Source organism: Colletotrichum paranaense (genome assembly GCF_030867605.1).
Source record: "Colletotrichum paranaense strain IMI 384185 chromosome Unknown Scaffold_5.1, whole genome shotgun sequence".
Classification (NCBI taxonomy): domain Eukaryota; kingdom Fungi; phylum Ascomycota; class Sordariomycetes; order Glomerellales; family Glomerellaceae; genus Colletotrichum; species Colletotrichum paranaense.
In genome coordinates, this window is record NW_026848963.1 from 3,068,274 (window position 1) to 3,086,627 (window position 18,354).

At 51.3% G+C, this 18,354-nt stretch overlaps 5 protein-coding genes across 5 annotated transcripts; 3 read left to right on the forward strand and 2 right to left on the reverse strand.

The window, feature by feature from the left end:
- Positions 1 to 234: 234 nt before the first annotated feature.
- CPAR01_07434 (uncharacterized protein) lies at positions 235 to 915 on the forward strand (the record flags this gene model as incomplete). Its single annotated transcript, XM_060491703.1, has 2 exons — positions 235 to 473; positions 639 to 915. 2 exons carry the CDS (start codon positions 235 to 237, stop codon positions 913 to 915), a joined length of 516 nt encoding a protein of 171 aa, XP_060350577.1.
- Positions 916 to 7,106: 6,191 nt separating this feature from the next.
- CPAR01_07435 (phosphate:H+ symporter) lies at positions 7,107 to 9,171 on the forward strand (the record flags this gene model as incomplete). Its single annotated transcript, XM_060491704.1, has 6 exons — positions 7,107 to 7,364; positions 7,415 to 7,585; positions 7,646 to 7,756; positions 7,810 to 7,901; positions 7,955 to 9,034; positions 9,093 to 9,171. 6 exons carry the CDS (start codon positions 7,107 to 7,109, stop codon positions 9,169 to 9,171), a joined length of 1,791 nt encoding a protein of 596 aa, XP_060350578.1.
- A 632-nt stretch (positions 9,172 to 9,803) lies between these two features.
- Positions 9,804 to 12,907, forward strand: CPAR01_07436 (uncharacterized protein; the record flags this gene model as incomplete). The annotated part of the gene is made up of 3 exons (XM_060491705.1): positions 9,804 to 9,922; positions 10,023 to 12,121; positions 12,177 to 12,907. 3 exons carry the CDS (start codon positions 9,804 to 9,806, stop codon positions 12,905 to 12,907), a joined length of 2,949 nt encoding a protein of 982 aa, XP_060350579.1.
- Positions 12,908 to 16,677: 3,770 nt separating this feature from the next.
- On the reverse strand, positions 16,678 to 17,313 carry CPAR01_07437 (uncharacterized protein; the record flags this gene model as incomplete). Its single annotated transcript, XM_060491706.1, has 1 exon — positions 16,678 to 17,313. The coding sequence occupies one exon, from the start codon at positions 17,311 to 17,313 to the stop codon at positions 16,678 to 16,680; it is 636 nt and encodes a 211-aa protein (XP_060350580.1).
- A 153-nt stretch (positions 17,314 to 17,466) lies between these two features.
- On the reverse strand, positions 17,467 to 18,043 carry CPAR01_07438 (uncharacterized protein; the record flags this gene model as incomplete). Its single annotated transcript, XM_060491707.1, has 2 exons — positions 17,467 to 17,621; positions 17,917 to 18,043. The coding sequence occupies 2 exons, from the start codon at positions 18,041 to 18,043 to the stop codon at positions 17,467 to 17,469; spliced, it is 282 nt and encodes a 93-aa protein (XP_060350581.1).
- Between the last annotated feature and the right edge of the window lie 311 nt (positions 18,044 to 18,354).

Here is an 18,354-nt window from a genome sequence, read left to right on the forward strand (position 1 = left end):
CACCCAGGAAAACCCTCCCACTCTGCCACGGTGGCGTTCTATCTAGACACCAATATACAACCCAACCTTGTTGACTCTTGTTATTGCGTGTTACTCGGAAACACAATTTGCTACTGCGAAACCTACTCCGACCAGACGACGACTTCCATCTTGAAACTAGATTCGGTCGACGATCCACCTATTCCACCTCCTCCGATCATCGGCTTGTTGCCGTGTTCATCATGGAGATCACCTATGGCACTTGGTGTCATGGAGTGTCCACTCGACACCCCCTCCTATTCTTCGGAAACGCTGAGCCCGACTCGAAGCCCCCTAAACCCCGGGAACGAAAATGAAAGCGATAAAGCCAGCGACAGCGGGTTCAGCAACGGCGTCGCGACGCCCGCTGCCGCCGGTATCGACATTTCGCGACTACGTTTTGAATGCCGTTGGCAAAACTGTGGCAAGGTCTTTCGCAGACCTAGTGATTTGACGTAAATTTCACCTATACTTTTCTTACTTTTGTCCCATCACCTACGAAACCCCACTCTCTCCTCTCCGTCTCTTGATCAGGAATGACAAGAGACTGGAGAATCTTTCATCAAACTTCACACACATGGTGAGAAAATCTATGAAACTAACATCCAATCTCTCATCAGCAAACATGAGAGGTACCACATCAAGGAGTACCTCTGCGACAAAGCAAACTGCGACAAGGCCTTTGCGACCATGAAGGACCTGAAGCGGCACAAGAAGACGCACGAGACGCTCGACGGCGACGGCGCGGGCGGGGGCTACAGGTGCCGCGTCCCCGGTTGCCGAAAGGCGAAGACGGGACACGTGTACAACCGCCGCGACAACTTTGTCCGTCACCTGCGGACCAAGCATGTGGGCATGGAATTTGATGTCAGGGAGGAGTTTGATGTGACGTACTGAGAGATGTGCGTTGCGTGGTGGTGTGTGTGTGGAGAGCGGATTAGGTGCAGAATGAAAGGGTAGTAAGGGGTTTAGGAAATGGGGAGGCCGGGGATGCCTTTTTGTTGCTTCTTTTTGCGGCTTCGCAACTTCTTTTTTGGTTCGTTTTACTTGCGATGTGGGTATGATCTACGCAACCAGGCAACAGATTCAACTGTTTTTTTTTTCTTTCCTTTTTCTTCTTGGTAATTTCCAAATTTGGGTTCGGGATGGGCTGCTTCGTTTCACAAGCTGCTGAACCAGACAAGGAAGCGTTATAGACTTGGGAGGGTATTTTCGATTTTTCATGGGATTGTTGGACATTTTATACCTTTTGTTCATGAAATCATGCGATGGACTTAGGATGGAACACAACCCGACGGCTGATTTATGATCCGGGGCCTGAGATGAGTGGTTTCTAGTAGCGAGGAGGAATATAATGATGCACAAAATATCTGTCCTGGGCTTGACTGCGCTTCGTTCTTGTGATGTTGATGCGTGGATGAGATGTTCTTGGCTGGCCTTGGCGGCCGGTTTGATTACCTATTCTAAGCTTTGGAGGGAAACAGTGCCGAATTCGTAGAACAAGACAGGCAGATCTTGATAAACTCAATTATCGAGCTTTACTCACTGTGAGTTGTCAGGTTAGTATCAAAAATTCTTGAGAAGATACCGAAACGAGTAAAAACCGAAGGCCTGCCCCTCGCAGCCCCAAGACCAGTAGCATACCTTTCTCCCGGGATCCTGGGGGAACGTGACTGCAACGGAACTTTCAGATTTTTCTTGTAGACTGTCAACGAGTATCCTAACCATTTAGCAAGCATACCGGGTCCATTGAATGCCGCTGTCTAGTCTGTCTTGCTACAGTGATTGGAGTTGAAGATCAGGCATCACTGCACTCGGGCCCTCGATATACGTGGGAGATAAGTCCCATCCGTGCTCTGTCTTTCGCGACGACCTCCCCATATGCCGATTACAAGGTGAGCAGATACAGACGCTGGTTGGACACCGAGATCATTGAAACGGGGTATGTCACTCTTTACTTTCTTCGTCTCTGGCGCGATGTATACATTGCTGGAGCACAAGTTCATTCACTACTATCTTGGAAAGTCTCCATTGCAATCTTTCACCCTGACGGAAACAAGCCTAGCGTGGTTTTACATACAGTCCATCAAATGAAGACTCCGTCACATCTTGATTCGAGCCTAGAATTGATAGCCTGCTCTTTGAAGCCCTGAAATAATTCCAAGGATCAATGCGAAAAGTTCGTACTATTAGATCTTCAACCTAATAGCACAGTCACTAAAACGGTAGCTGAAAATTTTCATGAGATGAGATCAGGACTGGATCGGGAAATTATTTTGTAACCATAGGATAATGATTCAACACTGTTGCTAATATCGTCTCTCATTAGAAAAAGCCGACACCCTTTCGTCATCATTGGCAAAGGCTGGGACCCGGGAGGGAGGCTGAGACATTCTCAAAGATGAAATTGAGTCAAGCGGATGGCAAAACAAAAGAGCTTGAATCCGTCGATGAACCTTGCGATCTCGTTCTCAGCAGCCGTATGTAGATTTCCAAGACAGCTTCGACCCCAGCTGTTCGTCCTGGTCACAGCCCGCCGAATATTCCCAGAAAAGTGCAGTTCATAACAGACCTCATCTCCTCAGAGATGATGGGTTTCTTGCAGTACCACCATAAAGGTCATTACCGGCGTGTCCTCAGGCACTTTTGAGAGGTTTGCATTTCTGCTTTTCCACCGGATTATACTTCCATATATATACAGATCGCTGCTTTTGGGAGTATAAGGCGCAGTGAGACTTACTTTTGTGTTGGTATGACCCTTGCACATTGGGCCATCATCTTGTATCGCTTCCAGAAAAGCCAGCGTGTAAGCTGTTCGATGACTCGCATCTCAATTTCGGGGATTCCGAACCAGTGTCTCCGCATCAAATGGCAACAAAGACCGTCGAGTGAAGCGTCCTCTCACGAAGCGTTGGTGGGCAATAGGTCATCAACGTGTACCATCCACTAAGGGAGGTAGGAGGATGTCCACTTCTCAAGCGTTTATGTGCAATCATTATTCAATAGAACTTTCAGAACGATTTCTGATGACAGTGACCTAATTCCACGTACGTATGGTCATACTAGAGCTTTATCTCGAAAATCTTGCCCTCGTCAGTGAAACAGACCGAGGCTGAGAACCCCTGGAAGGAAAGGCGTCTGAGCAGCCTTACTTCCTCGGACTTATGGCGTCTGTAAATGCTTATGCCGAGCCACGTGGTCTGCATTGATGATTGAGGATTCTGACCCGAGTTGTGGTCAGCAAATTGCATCGACAGATCCACAGATAATGCGAGGAAGGCGAAGAAGAGAAATTCGGAAAGGCCGATCTCTCAAAAATAGACCTGCGTTTCTTTTGTCCATGTACAAGCCGACGATAGATCACTAAAGCCCCCTGTTTTCCAGGAAATAGTTCGGCATTTGAGCGGGGGACTCAGCGTAACCTCGTGGCTATCTTGCAAAGACTTTTTGAGAAATCTGAGGCACATATGATATATGTTTCTCAAGAGTTGAAGAGTCCATCTTATTATTATTTTAATTTCTTTTGCCTACAAGATCTTCAAGATTGGAGAAGAGATCGGAGTCAAACCCATCTTCTTCCTCTCATGTAGTACCTCGTAAGGGAAAACGGCATTATTATAGCATTGGAACAGTGGAGAACTCTCTTCGACGTCATGTGCCACTATCGACGAGCCTGATGTCTCCTCAGAAAATGGTGTCGAAAATGGATTGACAGCCAGCCTCCGCGCTAACAGGTGCCATGACATGCCATAATGGGAGCGAGGTAGCAAGTGAGCTCAGGGAATGGGTACATCGGGCAGCTTTCCCTAGCTCGACTTCGGCATAACATACTGAAGATCGTCGAGTAAGGTAAGCGCAAATCAGCGACATTGGGTTGGCTGCTCCATCACATTAGTTGTGTCTAGAAATGAAGTCGCCTAACAGAGCGGTGCAAATGGTAGTTGGGGACTTTTCCTTCCCTGCCATTTCCATGCGTGACACAAGTACCGAGCTAACGCCCGGACAAACGCCCAAAAATGGTAAGCCGCGAAGACCGGACAAGCCAGCCGTCGCGCGCCGCGGGCAATTTTTCGTGTCATGCAATCGTATGTGTCCCTGAAGCAAGAAAAAAGTCCGACTGACTTTGGCACTTTTGAGCACTCCTTTGGGCGACCGAAAAAGACTTGTTCCCGCAGCAGCGGCTGCGTGTCGAGGTCGAAATACACATCCCGAGCCAAGGGGACGAACGGTTCCACCCACGTGTGCGAAATCTGGGGCTCCATTGGTTCAAATGGAGACTATGGACCCCCCATCTGGATCCCACCCCAGAGACAACTGGGAACCGGACCCTGGCTTAGTCTGGCAGGTCTGGACAGGACTAGCTGGGGGTCCGCAGCGTCCTGGCTGACGACTGTGGAAGAGAGAGAATGGGGATGGCCTTTTTTCGGGCAGATTTAGTACTTCCCTATCGTAGCAATGAACAACCGAGTTGATCAAGAGGATCGGAAAGCGTGGTGCGATAGGTCGGAAGATGGTGTTGAGACTGATGGCTAGGATGATCTTGGCGAAAATTTAGGTACGGCCGACGTTTTGATAGCGGTGGCAATCGAGCGCTGCTAATGGGCCCAACTTCGTTCAAGGTTCGAGCAATCTTGAATTCATCAGACTGACGAAATGCTATCTTCTCGCTTTCTCCGGCTACTTAGAGAGGTATCTCATAGTCTCATTGAGCCTTGAGGGTCCTGTGCGCAAATACGCCATGCGACAGCGGCAAGGATATCTGTACCAGAGAGCCGGAATAGAGAGGATACATACGTGTAACGCCATGCAACACGCGCCCCGGTGTCATACATGAACCCCTTCATTGAGACTACGTCGATCTGGCTACGACAGGTCTGCCAACAGGGAACGCCGTCCGAGCACGTGGGTTGACGAGACTTGAGTTTTACGACTCCAGCGGACAGACTTGAATGCCCCGTCCGTAACGAGACAACGGGCACGCGACAGCTTTGCAGAACTCCCTTCAGTGTTGGGGGAGGGCAATATCGACATTCCTAGACGGGCGTCGTCGTCGCACGCCCGAAAGCTTGGCCTCCTTCTTGGCGGTGGCATCATCGCGCGACCTCAGTGGTAAAAAGGTTGTCGATGCCAAGTGCCAAGCAGCGGCAGACCACGGGAGCTTCCAGCCAGGAATGCGAGCCGCACCAGGGTATTTCATTCTCTTCAACGACATGCCGTCGATTTCAAAAAGTGCAGTCGCTATTCAAAACCTCCTAGTTTGGCCGATTTTCGTCAAGCCAAAGAAATAAAAAGTCCAGCGCTGAGATCCAAAGCCATTGACATCGAATGTCGTTGCTGGGTAGAGCCGTAGCGCAACGTGCTCCCGACTCGCGATGTGATTGGCGGGCCGTAGCACGGAAACATAAAGCCCACCTCCCTCACCACCCCGGGGCTGAATCCACGGGAGGGTCGGCCGGGTCCAGGCTGATGCTGGAAGTCGGAGAGGAAGGGAAGTACCTCCGGCGGAGAGGGACATGTCAGTCAGGCAAACCGTGGTACCCCTTGTTTTGCTGGACTGATTGGTCTTCGTATCGGGCGTTCGGTATGTGGAATAGGCTAGAGTATGGACGGTTCCAACGTGGAATGTCGGCCAACGTGCTGCAAAAACCTGCCATGATATGCCAGCAAAGGATTATTTCTCGGCGATAATGAAACATTCGGCGTCATCAATCCTCGGAAATCGACAGCGACGAGTGGCGGGCTATTTGTCTTCTTGTTCCACGTTTACGTCTTAGACTTGGCTATCTTGGATGAACTGCTTTCGCGTTGCCAAGCTGCCACTCGAGGAATCCACCCGGTGGCCAAGCATGATCGGCTGTAGCCAAGTCTCCCGTTCGAAGCGCCCAGAAAGCTTGACTGCAATCCGGCTTGGGCTTCAGATCGTTGGGCCTGCAGCCTGCTCAATGTGTTGTGAAGGTGCCAGGTTGGCCTGGACAAGGGAAATAAGATCGGAAATTGTTAGAGCGGTACCGCGCGTGCCACCATCGTTGGTCGTTCCCCGACTGGACTAGCATCGCCCCTCCAAGGGACCATGTTCTCAAAGCGAGCGTGCCCATTGGTTCCCGAGCAACATTGACATAAGCGGGCCGTTACATCTCACTTCTACTGTGAGTCTCGACTTCCCAGTATGAGTTTGACAGTTTGTCTAGACCTCTCCTCAGCCAGCATTTCTAATGCGACTCGACCTCGCGAAAAGTCCGATGACGCCCTATGTCTTGTTTGATCTTTCTGTAGCCGGTGTAAGAGGCAGAAAGTGAAATGGGCGGGCAGCCAGTCGGGAGTCGCGGTCTGGAAGTTCAGCCAAAGTAGAGACGAGAGACGAAGTCTGGGAAAAAGTGAAAAACACGCGCCATTCCCAATCGGTCGCCGAGCACGGCTCCACGCAACCATAATTCCAGACCTGCGCAGCACACATCCCTGCTGCCCTCCACGCCTCTTCTCTATCGCCTGGCTCCTCTCTTGGTCGTCGTCGGCGGTCTCCATATTGCTGGTCCCCGGGTGGGGGGCCATTTCCATTTCGAACCTTGTCTTCTCTGCTGTCGATTCCACAGCCGATGTCTCGCTCTCTTGAAGGTGACCCAAATGATCGTAGTCCAGGCGATACTCTCGCACTTCTTCGACGCTTGTCATTCGCCCTACGAGGTACATCAGCCCTCCCTGGAATCCCTCCATCTCGTCCCGTTCTCTACGCTAGCACGTAGTCTCCGAGGTGGAGGCTGATTCTGAACCATGTCTTCGTCTTCTTCCTCGTCGGTGTCCCTAGTCGTCGCATCTTCCGGGTTCACTAGAGAGTGTTCGTTGCCAATATCCATGCATGTAACTCTGTAGAAGGCTGTCAGCTCAGATGGCACCAAGTCCCCTTGCCCACATGTGTCCTGCTTATAAGCCAAACACACTCCCCGATCCCCCTAAGCTTTGAGTTTGTCTGCTCCTCACGCTCCTCCCTCATCCTTCCCAGCAGGTCATCAAAGCCATCCAAACCTGCTTTCTCCTTCGGGCCTGACTTTGCCATTCGTTTAGTCAAACCGGACTTTGAGCAGATCGACACAATGGCCGGTGTCATCGAACCTTCGCACGCCGCGGGCGTGGACGCCGCCGCTCCTCGCGAGCTGACCGGTGCCGACATCAAGCACAACAAGACCTCGGGAGGAAACGCAGCCTTCCATAACTTCAACAACGACTTCGCTCACGTCGCCGACGCCAACGAGCGCCGTCGCCTTGCTTTGGCCGAGATCGACAAGGCGCCTTTCGGCTGGTACCACGTTCGTGCCATCGTTGTCGCTGGTATTGGTTTCTTTACCGATTCGGTACGTTGTCCTACGAACAGACGAATTGGTCGAGACTGACTAGGCACCAGTACGATATCTTCACCATCGGTCTCGTCACCTCCATGCTGGGCATAGTGTACTTCGGCGGCACTCTTCCTGCCGAGCACGACACCGCTATCAAGGTCGCTACCTCCGCCGGCACCGTTGTTGGTCAGGTCGGATTTGGTGTTCTGGCTGATATCGTCGGTCGCAAGAAGATGGTAGGCGCTCGCAGCTTCATTGACGTTGCGAAAGAGAAGAGGTAGCTAACTCAGTCACAGTACGGTGTCGAATTGATGGTCATCATCATTGCTACCCTTGCCCAGGCTCTTTCGTCTTCCTCCCCGTCTGTTTCCATCGTCGGCCTCATTGTTTTCTGGCGTATCATCATGGTAAGTGCTGGTTCAATGACTTCGAGGCAGAATGCCACTAACAACGGCCGCAGGGTATCGGTATCGGTGGTGACTACCCCCTTAGCGCTATCATTACCTCCGAGTTTGCCACGACGAAGTGGAGAGGATTCATGATGAACGCAGTGTAAGTCCTCGGCTCCGCCCCAATAAGTGATTCTCTTCTAACGTCGGCGATAGCTTTGCCAACCAGGGTTTCGGCCAGCTTGCTGGTGGCATTATGCTTCTGATCGTCACCGCCGGCTTCAAGGGCTCCCTTGAGACTGCTAGTAAGGCCGCCACCTGCTCTACCACCGAACCTTGCATCATGGCTGTCGACAAGATGTGGCGCACGATGATCGGCTTCGGCGCTGTTCCTGGCTGCATCGCTTTGTACTTCCGCCTTACCATCCCCGAGACTCCTAGATACACCTTCGACGTCGACAATGATGTTTCCAAGGCCGAGGGCGACGTCGACTACTACAAGCAGGGCAAGTGGGGTGAGTCTCAGGTCGATGAGGCTGCCCGCGTCATCGCTCGCCAGGAGGCCAAGCAGCAGCTTGAGGTTCCCAAGGCCTCGTGGAAGGATTTCTTCAGCCACTACAGCACCTGGAAGAACGCCAAGGTCCTCCTCGGTACCGCTGGTTCATGGTTCTTCCTTGATGTGGCCTTCTACGGCCTGGGCCTTAACAACGCCATCATCCTCAACGCCATCGGGTGGTCTGGTGGTGCTGATATGTACCACATCTTCTACAAGACGGCTGTTGGCAACCTGATTCTTGTCTGCGCCGGTGCGGTTCCCGGATACTGGGTTTCTGCCGCTCTTGTCGATACCATTGGCCGCAAGCCCATCCAGCTCTTCGGATTCTTCGCTCTCACGCTCCTCTTCTGTGTCATCGGTTTCGACTACTGGAACCTTTCGGGCTCTGCTCTCATGGCGCTGTACACCCTCTCGCAGTTCTTCTTCAACGCCGGTCCCAACTCGACGACCTTTATCGTTCCTGGCGAATGCTTCCCTACCAGATACAGATCCACCTCTCACGGAATCTCTGCCGCCTCAGGCAAGGTCGGTGCCATTATTGCGCAGGTGGTTTTCGGACCCCTCCGTACCATCGGTGCCGATGCCGCCAAGGCCAAGACCGACCCGAGATACAGCACTCCTTGGCTCAACCACATCATGCAGATCTTTGCGCTCTTCATGCTTTGCGGTTTCTTCACCACCCTTCTGATCCCCGAGACGGCGAGGAAGACGCTTGAGGAGCTCTCTGGCGAGGACGACTTGTAAGTTCCACTTTACTATGGTGTATTGCTTCCGAAACTGTACTGACTGAACTCGCAGGGCAACAAGTGCTATTCCCGTCCACGGACACAACGAGGAGAAGCGTGTTGAGGAGGGCACTGCTGCCGGCTCCGTCTAAACATGGTGCCACTAAGGTGAACCCAAATTTGAGCATTCGTTGTTTTGAGCAGCGATCGATACCCTTAATTGTAGTAAAAGATGGTGTGGAAGAGTTTCATACGTAGTATATTGTAGACATAATAGACAGCATTATCAGCTGCAGGTTGCGTTGCTCAGTCGTGCTGCTTGTGACCGAATCCTGGAAATTGTGATCTCGGTTCCGCCAACCGTCCACACAACGGTACATCTTGCTTTACCCGGTAACGCATGATGATCCATGTTGAAAATGCCGCCACTATGCAAATCATCTGAGATCGTATGTAATGCTGTCCATTCAGGCAAGCTGAAATTGTTGTTGAAGCGGTGTTGGCGGAGAGTTGGATGGGCCTAGACGCCGTTGAAGATTGCTTACATAACCTGTCAATCGTTGCCAGGAGCTTGGGCTTTGGGCTCGCTTGGATGGGGCACAGACCAATGGTAACCTTATGACGTCCGTTTGGTTCGCTGCAGGGACTTTGACCATTGCCCACCAGGCACCCCGCCAAGCGGATCTTCGGCCGCCCTAAAGTATTGAAAGTTCGGGGCATCCCCCCCAAGCTTCCCGGACCTCCCTCCTACATCTCCAGATCCAACTTGCACCACTCTCTCACCATGGCTGCCTTTCTTCGACAAAAGCAGACAGGCATACAGAATGACCTGTCTGCGTCAATCATCCCTGAGCTCTTCGCTCCCGATTACCAGTCTGCATACGGCATCAACTCGCAGGTTAGGTCAGTAGCCAAGCTACCCCACGTTGACGCGCGTCAACTCCATGGCATTTCGAACTGCAGACGTTGATTTGAGGGCCGAGACTGACTGGAAATGGTGCAGTTGCCTAGCATACGATCCGATTCAGTCCCTTCTCGCAATTGCGACCAACGAGTCCAAATTCGGCCCCGGCAAGATCTTCGTTTTCGGCCAAAACAGAGTCTCCAAGGTCATGGAGCCGCCAAGGCACACATCTTTCCGCTCTATCCACTTCACCGCCAATAAGCTCGTCTCCCTTGATGCCAAGAACGAACTGGGAGTATGGGACCTCAACACTGCGAAGCGCATCGCGGCTCTCGTCTGCCCCGGTCAGGTCATCTCCATGGTCACAGATCCTATGCTCGATTGGGCCTTTCTTGGCATGGCTACCGGAGAAGTCTTGGCCTACGATTTGGACAGGGAGAATATTGCGAGATCATTCCGGCTACCAAACTTTTGGAAAGAGAGGGATCCGAATGCCCGCATTGTTGGGCTGGTGAGCATTTCGTTGCATCCGAGAGATATCGGGCAAATGCTCATCGCGTACACCACGGGCATCGTTATTTATTCGTTTAAGCAAAACAAAGCTCACAAGTTCTTCGAATACGTACTTCAACCAGGCGCACCTGGTGGTGGAGGGCAGCCGGCGGACACAGTTCGCAGGCCGAGAGTCACGCATGCTCTCTGGCATCCAACAGGAACCTTTATCATGACGGCGCACGAAGATGGCAGTTTGGTATTCTGGGATCCTAAGGATGGCCGCATCATCATGGCAAGAACACTCACGGAAATGAGTGTCGATCAGCCAACACCGAACGCCGGACATGCCGGCTACACAGAGCCATATGGACGTATTGCTTGGTGCTGCAAGGAGAATCCGGATGATACTGGGCTCTTGATTTCTGGTGGTCAGAATCCGGAATCTCCCCAGGAGGGGCTGACCTTCATCGAATTGGGCCAAACACCAATTTATGCGACTTCGAGTTGGCAAGTTCTTCAGGACCATCTGAAAGGCAAACGCCAAATCACCTTGCCAACTCCACCGGGCGCCCAAGTGGCAGACTTCCTCCTCATCCCTCGTTCTTCGCCCTATTTTGCTGGCGCACAAGATCCCATTGCGATCATGACCCTCCTGACTTCGGGCGAGCTGCTGACGATGAGCTTCCCGTCGGGATACCCAATCAGCCCCACAAACCAACTGCATCCGTCCGTCTCCTTTGTCCACCCATATGTCAACAAATTCGCTGTGCAAACGTTGGATAGAGGCCGCTGGATGGGAATGGTCGAGACCAGAAACCAGGGCGAACCTCTTCTGAAGGGTGGTGCCGAGACCGCGAAGCCCAAGCGCAGATACGAAGGTCGCACGATCTTCCAGATAGCACATGGGGACAGCACCGTGCGACTTTGGGATGCTGGTCATGATGATGAGATCGAGAACCCAACCATGCTGCAAGTTGATGTCGCACGCGCACTGGGCCGCTACCAAGACATCGACATCACCACGATGAACATGGCCCCCAACACTGGCGAATTCGCGGTCGGAACGCGTACGGGTGAATTGGTTCTCTACAGATGGGCCGGCAATCGGTTCTTTGGAAAAGACCACCATGAAGATCTGCCACCCAACCCGGGAGCGCTGACGGACATCAGCTCAAGAGCGGAGCCCGGCCTCAAGGAGGGTTTGCAGCCCTGGCAACTGTACGAGATGATGCAAGGTCCTATCACGGCCACTTGCGTCTCAGACGTGGGCTTCGTAGGCGTCGGCTCTGAGGGTGGCTTCTTCAGCGTCATCGACTTGCGTGGTCCCTCTGTCATCTTCCAAATCTCCATGACTGAATTCGCTCAGCAATCCAAGAGATCTTCTTTCTTGAAAGGATCTCATGGGAACGCCCATGGAAAGGAGTGGCCGGTGGCCATTGAGTTCAGCGTCATGACGTTAGAAGGCGACAACTACTCTAGCATCTGTTGTTTTGTGGGAACGAACCTCGGCAAAGTGGCCACGTTCAAGCTGTTACCGTCTGGAAATAGCTACTCCGTCAAGCTAGCTGGCGTCCAACATTTTGATGGGCAGGTAGTGGCACTCTGCCCCATCCAAGCAGACTCTGGAAGACCTGCTTTTGCAACAGGTCCGATCGTAGTGGGACTCAGAAACGGGCAGCAGGTTAATGGTGTTCTCGTTGCTGGTAAGCCCCTTGGGTACGACACTTCTTGCGCTGGCTGATACTGACAAATGACTAGTGACACAAACCGAAATCCGAATCTTTAAGCCCGCCGGCGGGAAGGGCGCTTCCAAGACCTTTGACGACATCCTATGCGATGCAGCCAACGTCACTGAGTTTGAGCTTCACGGCTTCGCCATTGTCGGTGTTTTTGGTGATCGAACGACTCGTGCATTCTCCATTCCTGGTCTCAAGGAAATTGGCAACGCGCCGCTTCCCATGCTCGATGGCAGTCGCACTCTATCGTCCGTAGTGACGCAGACTGGCGACATTTTCGGCTGGACTGGGCCCAGTGAGATTGCCGTTCTCAATGTCTGGGGTACTGGCAAAGATCTTCAGATAAGCGACGACATCCTCGTCAACCCCGAGCTCGTCACACCCCCGCGCCCTACAATCTCGAACATGCAGTGGCTCTCCGGCACACAGCATATCTCCCCGACAGACCTTGACCTCCTCATCGACCCCAATCGCCCGCCAAGCCGGCGGATGATGGCCGCCGCGGCAGCTGAGGCGAGAGCTGCCCGCTCTGCAGGCCAGCCCGGCTCGAATAATGCGGGAGGATCTAACGAAGGCTGGGGCGATTATCTGACGAGGCAGCTTAACGAGCGCACGGAGAAACTGAACATCATGAGCGATAACATGGATAGTCTGCAAAATCAGAGCCAAGGCTGGGCGGACGACGTTGGCAAATACATCAACAAGCAGAAGAGGAATGTGGTCCTGGGTGGGCTGAAGAGCAAGTTCTTTTAAACTGGCTACGACGAGATGAATAATGGCTGCTACGGCCGCAAAGGGATATCTTGCTAGAGCTTTGTGTAACTTTAGGGCGTTAGGTATTGGAATTTCCTCATCCCCATTGAACAAAACGACATGAATTTTTCCATTTTGATAACAAAGAGTGCATGCCTCGTGTTTATCCAAGCTGTCTCGATGACGAGCACTCTGCTGCAAAGGACCGACTTGAGCAAGATTGCTCGAACTTGATCCCTTTGCTCATTCTTTCTTCCAAGCCTGGTATGTCCCCTTTAAACCACCAAGCATCCACAAGCCTTCCACCAACTCCTCTGACAAAAATGAAGACAAACAGATATCCCGGCTCTTTCAGATCATTTGCCGTTATTCATGTGCATTCGGTCGGTGGAATCGGCTCGCTTCGTATCGTTCAGATCGATCGCCGCGGTGGTACAGAACTTTTCGGCCCGCAGCTTGTAAGCTTCGTGTTCTTCGTCTTGAGGGCTCAAGGCCCTAGGGGATTCGTCGTCCGGGCTATTACGTCAGCCGACAACTTGCGAGAGTAGGAGTACTTACCCGATCGTCTATGCACTCACTCCGCGGAATCTTGGGGTGTAGTTATCGTCGGTAGATGCGCGTTTGATGATGTAGGGTTTGGTTCAAGGCTTCCGCGTCAGTATCAGGGGTTGAGGTGCTTACCTACTTATCGCTAAAGCGCCTGAGTACTTGATATTCTGTTGCAAGAGACCTGGAGAGGATTGATTTTAGCGTATTAGAGGGGGCTGGAGAGACTTACAGTCTACCTGGCCATAGTTGTGTTCTGATATGACGTGAATCGATGCGTGATGCCTGCCCTATGGTTAATCTTGAATAAGAGGAAGTAGAAGACTCACAGAACAAAAGACGACAGATGCATAGCTAGGCTAGTATTCACCCTGGAGTTGTTAGCGTGACGAGGGAGGGAGGACTTACGGATAACTTGAATACGGATACTAAACGGCATGGGGACATCAAGTTCTAAATTTGTTTAGATACGAAGCAGGAAACGGAGGGTGACTTATGAGATAAAAACAGGTCCAATGCGGCATTCGTCTGTGTTAGTAAGAGCCTATGATTAGTATTCTAGAAAAGGATGCAAGAGACTCACGTTCGAACTTGAAGGAATAGCATCGATTTCCAGAGGCGATGGTCCAAATTGCTGCCCAATTTAGCAGAGGAGGGGAGGGAGAACGAACGCTGAAAGGTGACTCCCTTGAGGATCAGCCGTTGTGGCCCGTAAGAGTTTCAGGCGCTGCGATGGTTAGCGAAGACCGCAGGGATTGGAGAACTCACAAGTGACAGGTGCGATCAAGTGATAAAAGCTTATGCCGACTCGTCGAGGGCCTAATTTCTGTCAGTGAGCTGAAGGGATGACGCGACTTACAAGCAGTAACCGGAGAGATCTGGGTACATGTAGCATGGCACAAGCCGCCTTAGGCTCGCTTCAAAAGAAGAGTTGAAAGGACAGAACGTTCTTGTATGGGAGAGGAGATGAGACCTGAATCTGGGGCCTGCTTTTATGTTAGCAAATAATGTCGAGGGAGCTCTCACCTGTATAAATTGCTGATAGAAGCTTATTGATGAAGAAGTGTGTGATGAGGATGTGAAAAAGTTGCATCAATGACTGGGTTACAACCAGAACCTATATAGAAACATTTTTCAGAAGTACAGTTCTTCAAGTTCCATCGAAGTCGAGTCTTCCAAACACGTTTCATCCGCAGCAGGCTTTGTTGTTCTTTTCTTTGTGACCAGGAACTGAACAAGAGGCCGAGTTCACAAATGCCTTGTCTCGAGGACCAAGACTGGATCCTGGCCGAGTTGGCTGTGAGTGAAAGACGACATTGTATTGGGAATTCTCCGAGTCTTGTGCTCTTTGCTCTCTTGTTTCTTCCACCCATTCGACCTCAAACGTGGCCAGGTCTTTGAGAGTTCGAGTTGTCAAGACCTTGATTCCTGAAAGCTCAAGCTCGGACCACATCTTTCTTCAATAGAAAGTGAAGACTAGCTTATTTGTTTTCATTGTGACATTGCGTTAAGAAACTCTCATTCTTTGGCTGTAATTGTTCAACAAACCTTAGGTTATCTATACCATCAACGCTCTCTTTCTCAGACGCCTTTCTCATCACACGTTTCTGTGGTTGGCACCTGTGCACGCATTTGTGAAGAGGAAACCCCTTGAGCAGGCAAAAGTGGCAACCGGCACCCAACTACACGTGGTATAACATAAGGTAAAGCCCCGGCCTCAATCGCAAGGTACGCAACTACAAAGCCCGACTTAAACTTTGGTTGCACCTTTATACTTGGGATGGGAGAGTCGAGCCAACCACACACAGTGCTCAACTTGTCCTGAACACTGAAAGGATGTTATGAGATCTCTTGATTGCTATTCCCGTCACGACTTCTCTTACGTTCGTTCACGAATAGTTCACGAGTGGGAAAGCGTTGCTACCGTCGTAGTCCACAGCCACTTCGGGTACCTCTTGCCCATCCAAGCTACGTAGCACCTTTGAGGTCAATGACATAATGAGCACTAGTGGCTTCGATAAGAACGATTAGCAAGACAAGACTCCGTCTTGAGCATGATTTAGATTCAAGCTGAGAATGTAGATTTGGTATATTTCTGCTGCTTTTTCCTTCTCAGTTTGCGCCGCCTCTGTATAAAGCACATTCATCAAGAACCTCGAAGGCTGCTCGATCAGTGCTGGAGCCAGTCCTGGCGGAACAACGGGCGCGGGGGCTTGTATCGCGCAGTGAGACTGTGTGCACTGCCCCTGTACCCCTAGCTAGTGACTGAACCCTTCCTGCAAGTTGCAACTGTAATGTGGAACTCGTTAAAAATCTTACTTTCTAATCTCTGCCTCTCGCTCACGTATTCGTGACCCGATACGTTAAACTTATTGAGATAGCGTGCCAAGCACTTCAAGACACACCTTTAGGAAAGGAACATGAAGTTCTAGATCGAGTAGAAGAATCAAGCGAAGCAGGTTCCTAGTCTATCTTATAATGACCCTTATGATAACTGTAATGTGAAACCCTTCAGCCATATTACTTCCTTATTTCTCAAACTCTCCTTAACGTATTTATAATTAAAGAAATTATTAAGATAGCATAACAAGCACTCTAAGACACACTCCTAGCAGAGGAAGACGGCATTTTAGATGGGTTTGAGGGATTTAGAGAAGCAGATGAGTGATTTATCTTGTGTTTGACCGGGTTCTCCTCCGGGGAGGACTGTTTTCAAGACTTCATATCCTAGGTCTCCACTCATAATGCACCTTGAAATGGGCTAGAAAGGTCAGCGGCAGCTTGACCATGGGCTTCCATGCGGACAAGGGCTTCGAGACGACAAAGACTGAGCCACTGATAGGGCGATGAGAGAGAAAACGTAGCGGATTCTAACAATGTGTCCTCTTTATAGTTGAGACGTCGAAGCGGAATTGGGGCTTTAACGGGAGTGGAACCCCTAAGAAGGACGGGCATACCTTATGCGATGGCTTCCAAGATAGTGAGAGCTGCCACGAATACAGAGGATCTCGGTGGTCCTTGACGGAACATGAGATTTCATAGCAGGAATACTCGAGCTGTGTCGGACTAAACTTCAATGGGTCAAGCAGCAGATCAAGTCACGAGCTTAGATTAGAACAATGTATCAATGATTTCAAACGCAAGAAGCTTTTCCCCATGAGATACAGAACTTTGACAGGACCCAGCGAGTGACGGCACGTTTTGGATATTATCCAGGAATGAAACTACCTATTACCTTGCCCCTGAATGGGAGGGGTCAGCGGAACATCCTGCATACCAGCTGCGATAGCCTGAAAACGCGGCACCTTACCTTGCTTCCTCTTCTTCTCCTCCTCGCTGAACCGCGGAACACGATCGCCATCCGCAACATCACCCTCCTCAACCCCACCATTCAAATCCTCCTGCGAAGGCTCTTCAATCACGAAGACATCCTCGTCCTCACGCAAGCGTCTATTACCCGAAGGAGAGTTGATGACATCAGTCACACCTGAAGTCTGCTTCCCCTGCCCAGGCTCGAACCGCAACTGATTATGGCGCGGATGCCGACCGTACTCCTTGATGTAAAAGTCGAGCGTCATCTGCAAGTTGCGACAGTCCTCGCGGATGAATTCGTGCTGGTTCTTGAGCGTCGCGTGGACCTTTCCGAGTGTTTCAAAGTCGATGGCCAGGGAGCGGAAGGATTTCTTGTCGCGGGCGAGGCAGATGCGGAAGTGAATAGCGAGGTAGATCGCGAGGACGCAGATGACCGAGACGACGATGAGGCCTGCTAGAAGGCGTTTGGCGCCTACAAAGGTGACACCGTCGAAGTTACCGAGAACGCGGGGAGCGAGCATGTCTCTGAGGAGTTCGCTGGGAGGCATTTTTGGGGGTTGGTTCTGTGGATGATGTTAGTAGAGAGTGGGGTTGGAGTTTTACCTGATATGTTTGTGTGAGTGTATGTGGGCTGTTGGCTTTTGATGTCTGAGTTGTTTTAGAGTAGAGAAGAGCAAATAACAGCCGGTAAACCTCTGGACTTATAAAGACTCTCTTCGAAGGATCTGGACTACTCGGGCCTCATACCTTGATCGTGATGCTTTGATTCTGGAGCACAAAGTACGGAGACATTGTGTTCGAGTTTGTTTCTCCAGGGTCTTTGTGTGTCCACAGACATGGTGTCTGACAAAGGAAGCTATCAGACTTTGATCAGCATTGATTCGCCAAAAGATCCGTGACCGATGCGCCGACCTTTGGCCAGGATTCAAGAGAGTCGATACAATCAAAGAGGTCATAGAAACACTGCCCACGAAAATGCATGGTCATACTGACCAGTCACAAGTGTCCACTGGAAGTAGCTCCATATAGTCGGACGACCGAAAACTGAGAATCCTTCGAGGTCGGCGATTATACCTTAGCAAGGCTCCGAGGAAGCCTGCCTTGGCGTGGTATTGACCGATGAAGCGAATATGTAGTCACTAGGTACTAACAAGTACACAAAGGGTGTCGCGCAGCGAGGCGTTTGACCGGCAGGATCTTGCATCCTGTTCTGGATCGATATTCAGAGTAGCGGTCTGAAGAAGCGCGGAGGAGCGGCAAGAATGTCACTTGCCGCATCACGATAGAAGCGAGGCGTAAGCTGCACGTGTCCCATTTCGGTTTCCGTGTGGCACGGAGTTGGGTTGCTTTGTGAGTTGCTTTGTGAGTGACCCACTCACGAAACCATCTAGACTGGAAAAGAGTCTGACAAATGAAAGTGACTGAGGAGCCAGGGGTCGAGAGCCTGCGCGCCCGCTTCGAGTCGGCATATTGCGGCGCAGCAGGGGAGCCAGACGGCGCACCCGTTCTCGCCGCTCCCGCAGGCGCATTTTGCGAGGGTGTTCCCCAGGGGCTGCGGCGTTCTTCCGAGATGTTTGCTTGATCGCTCC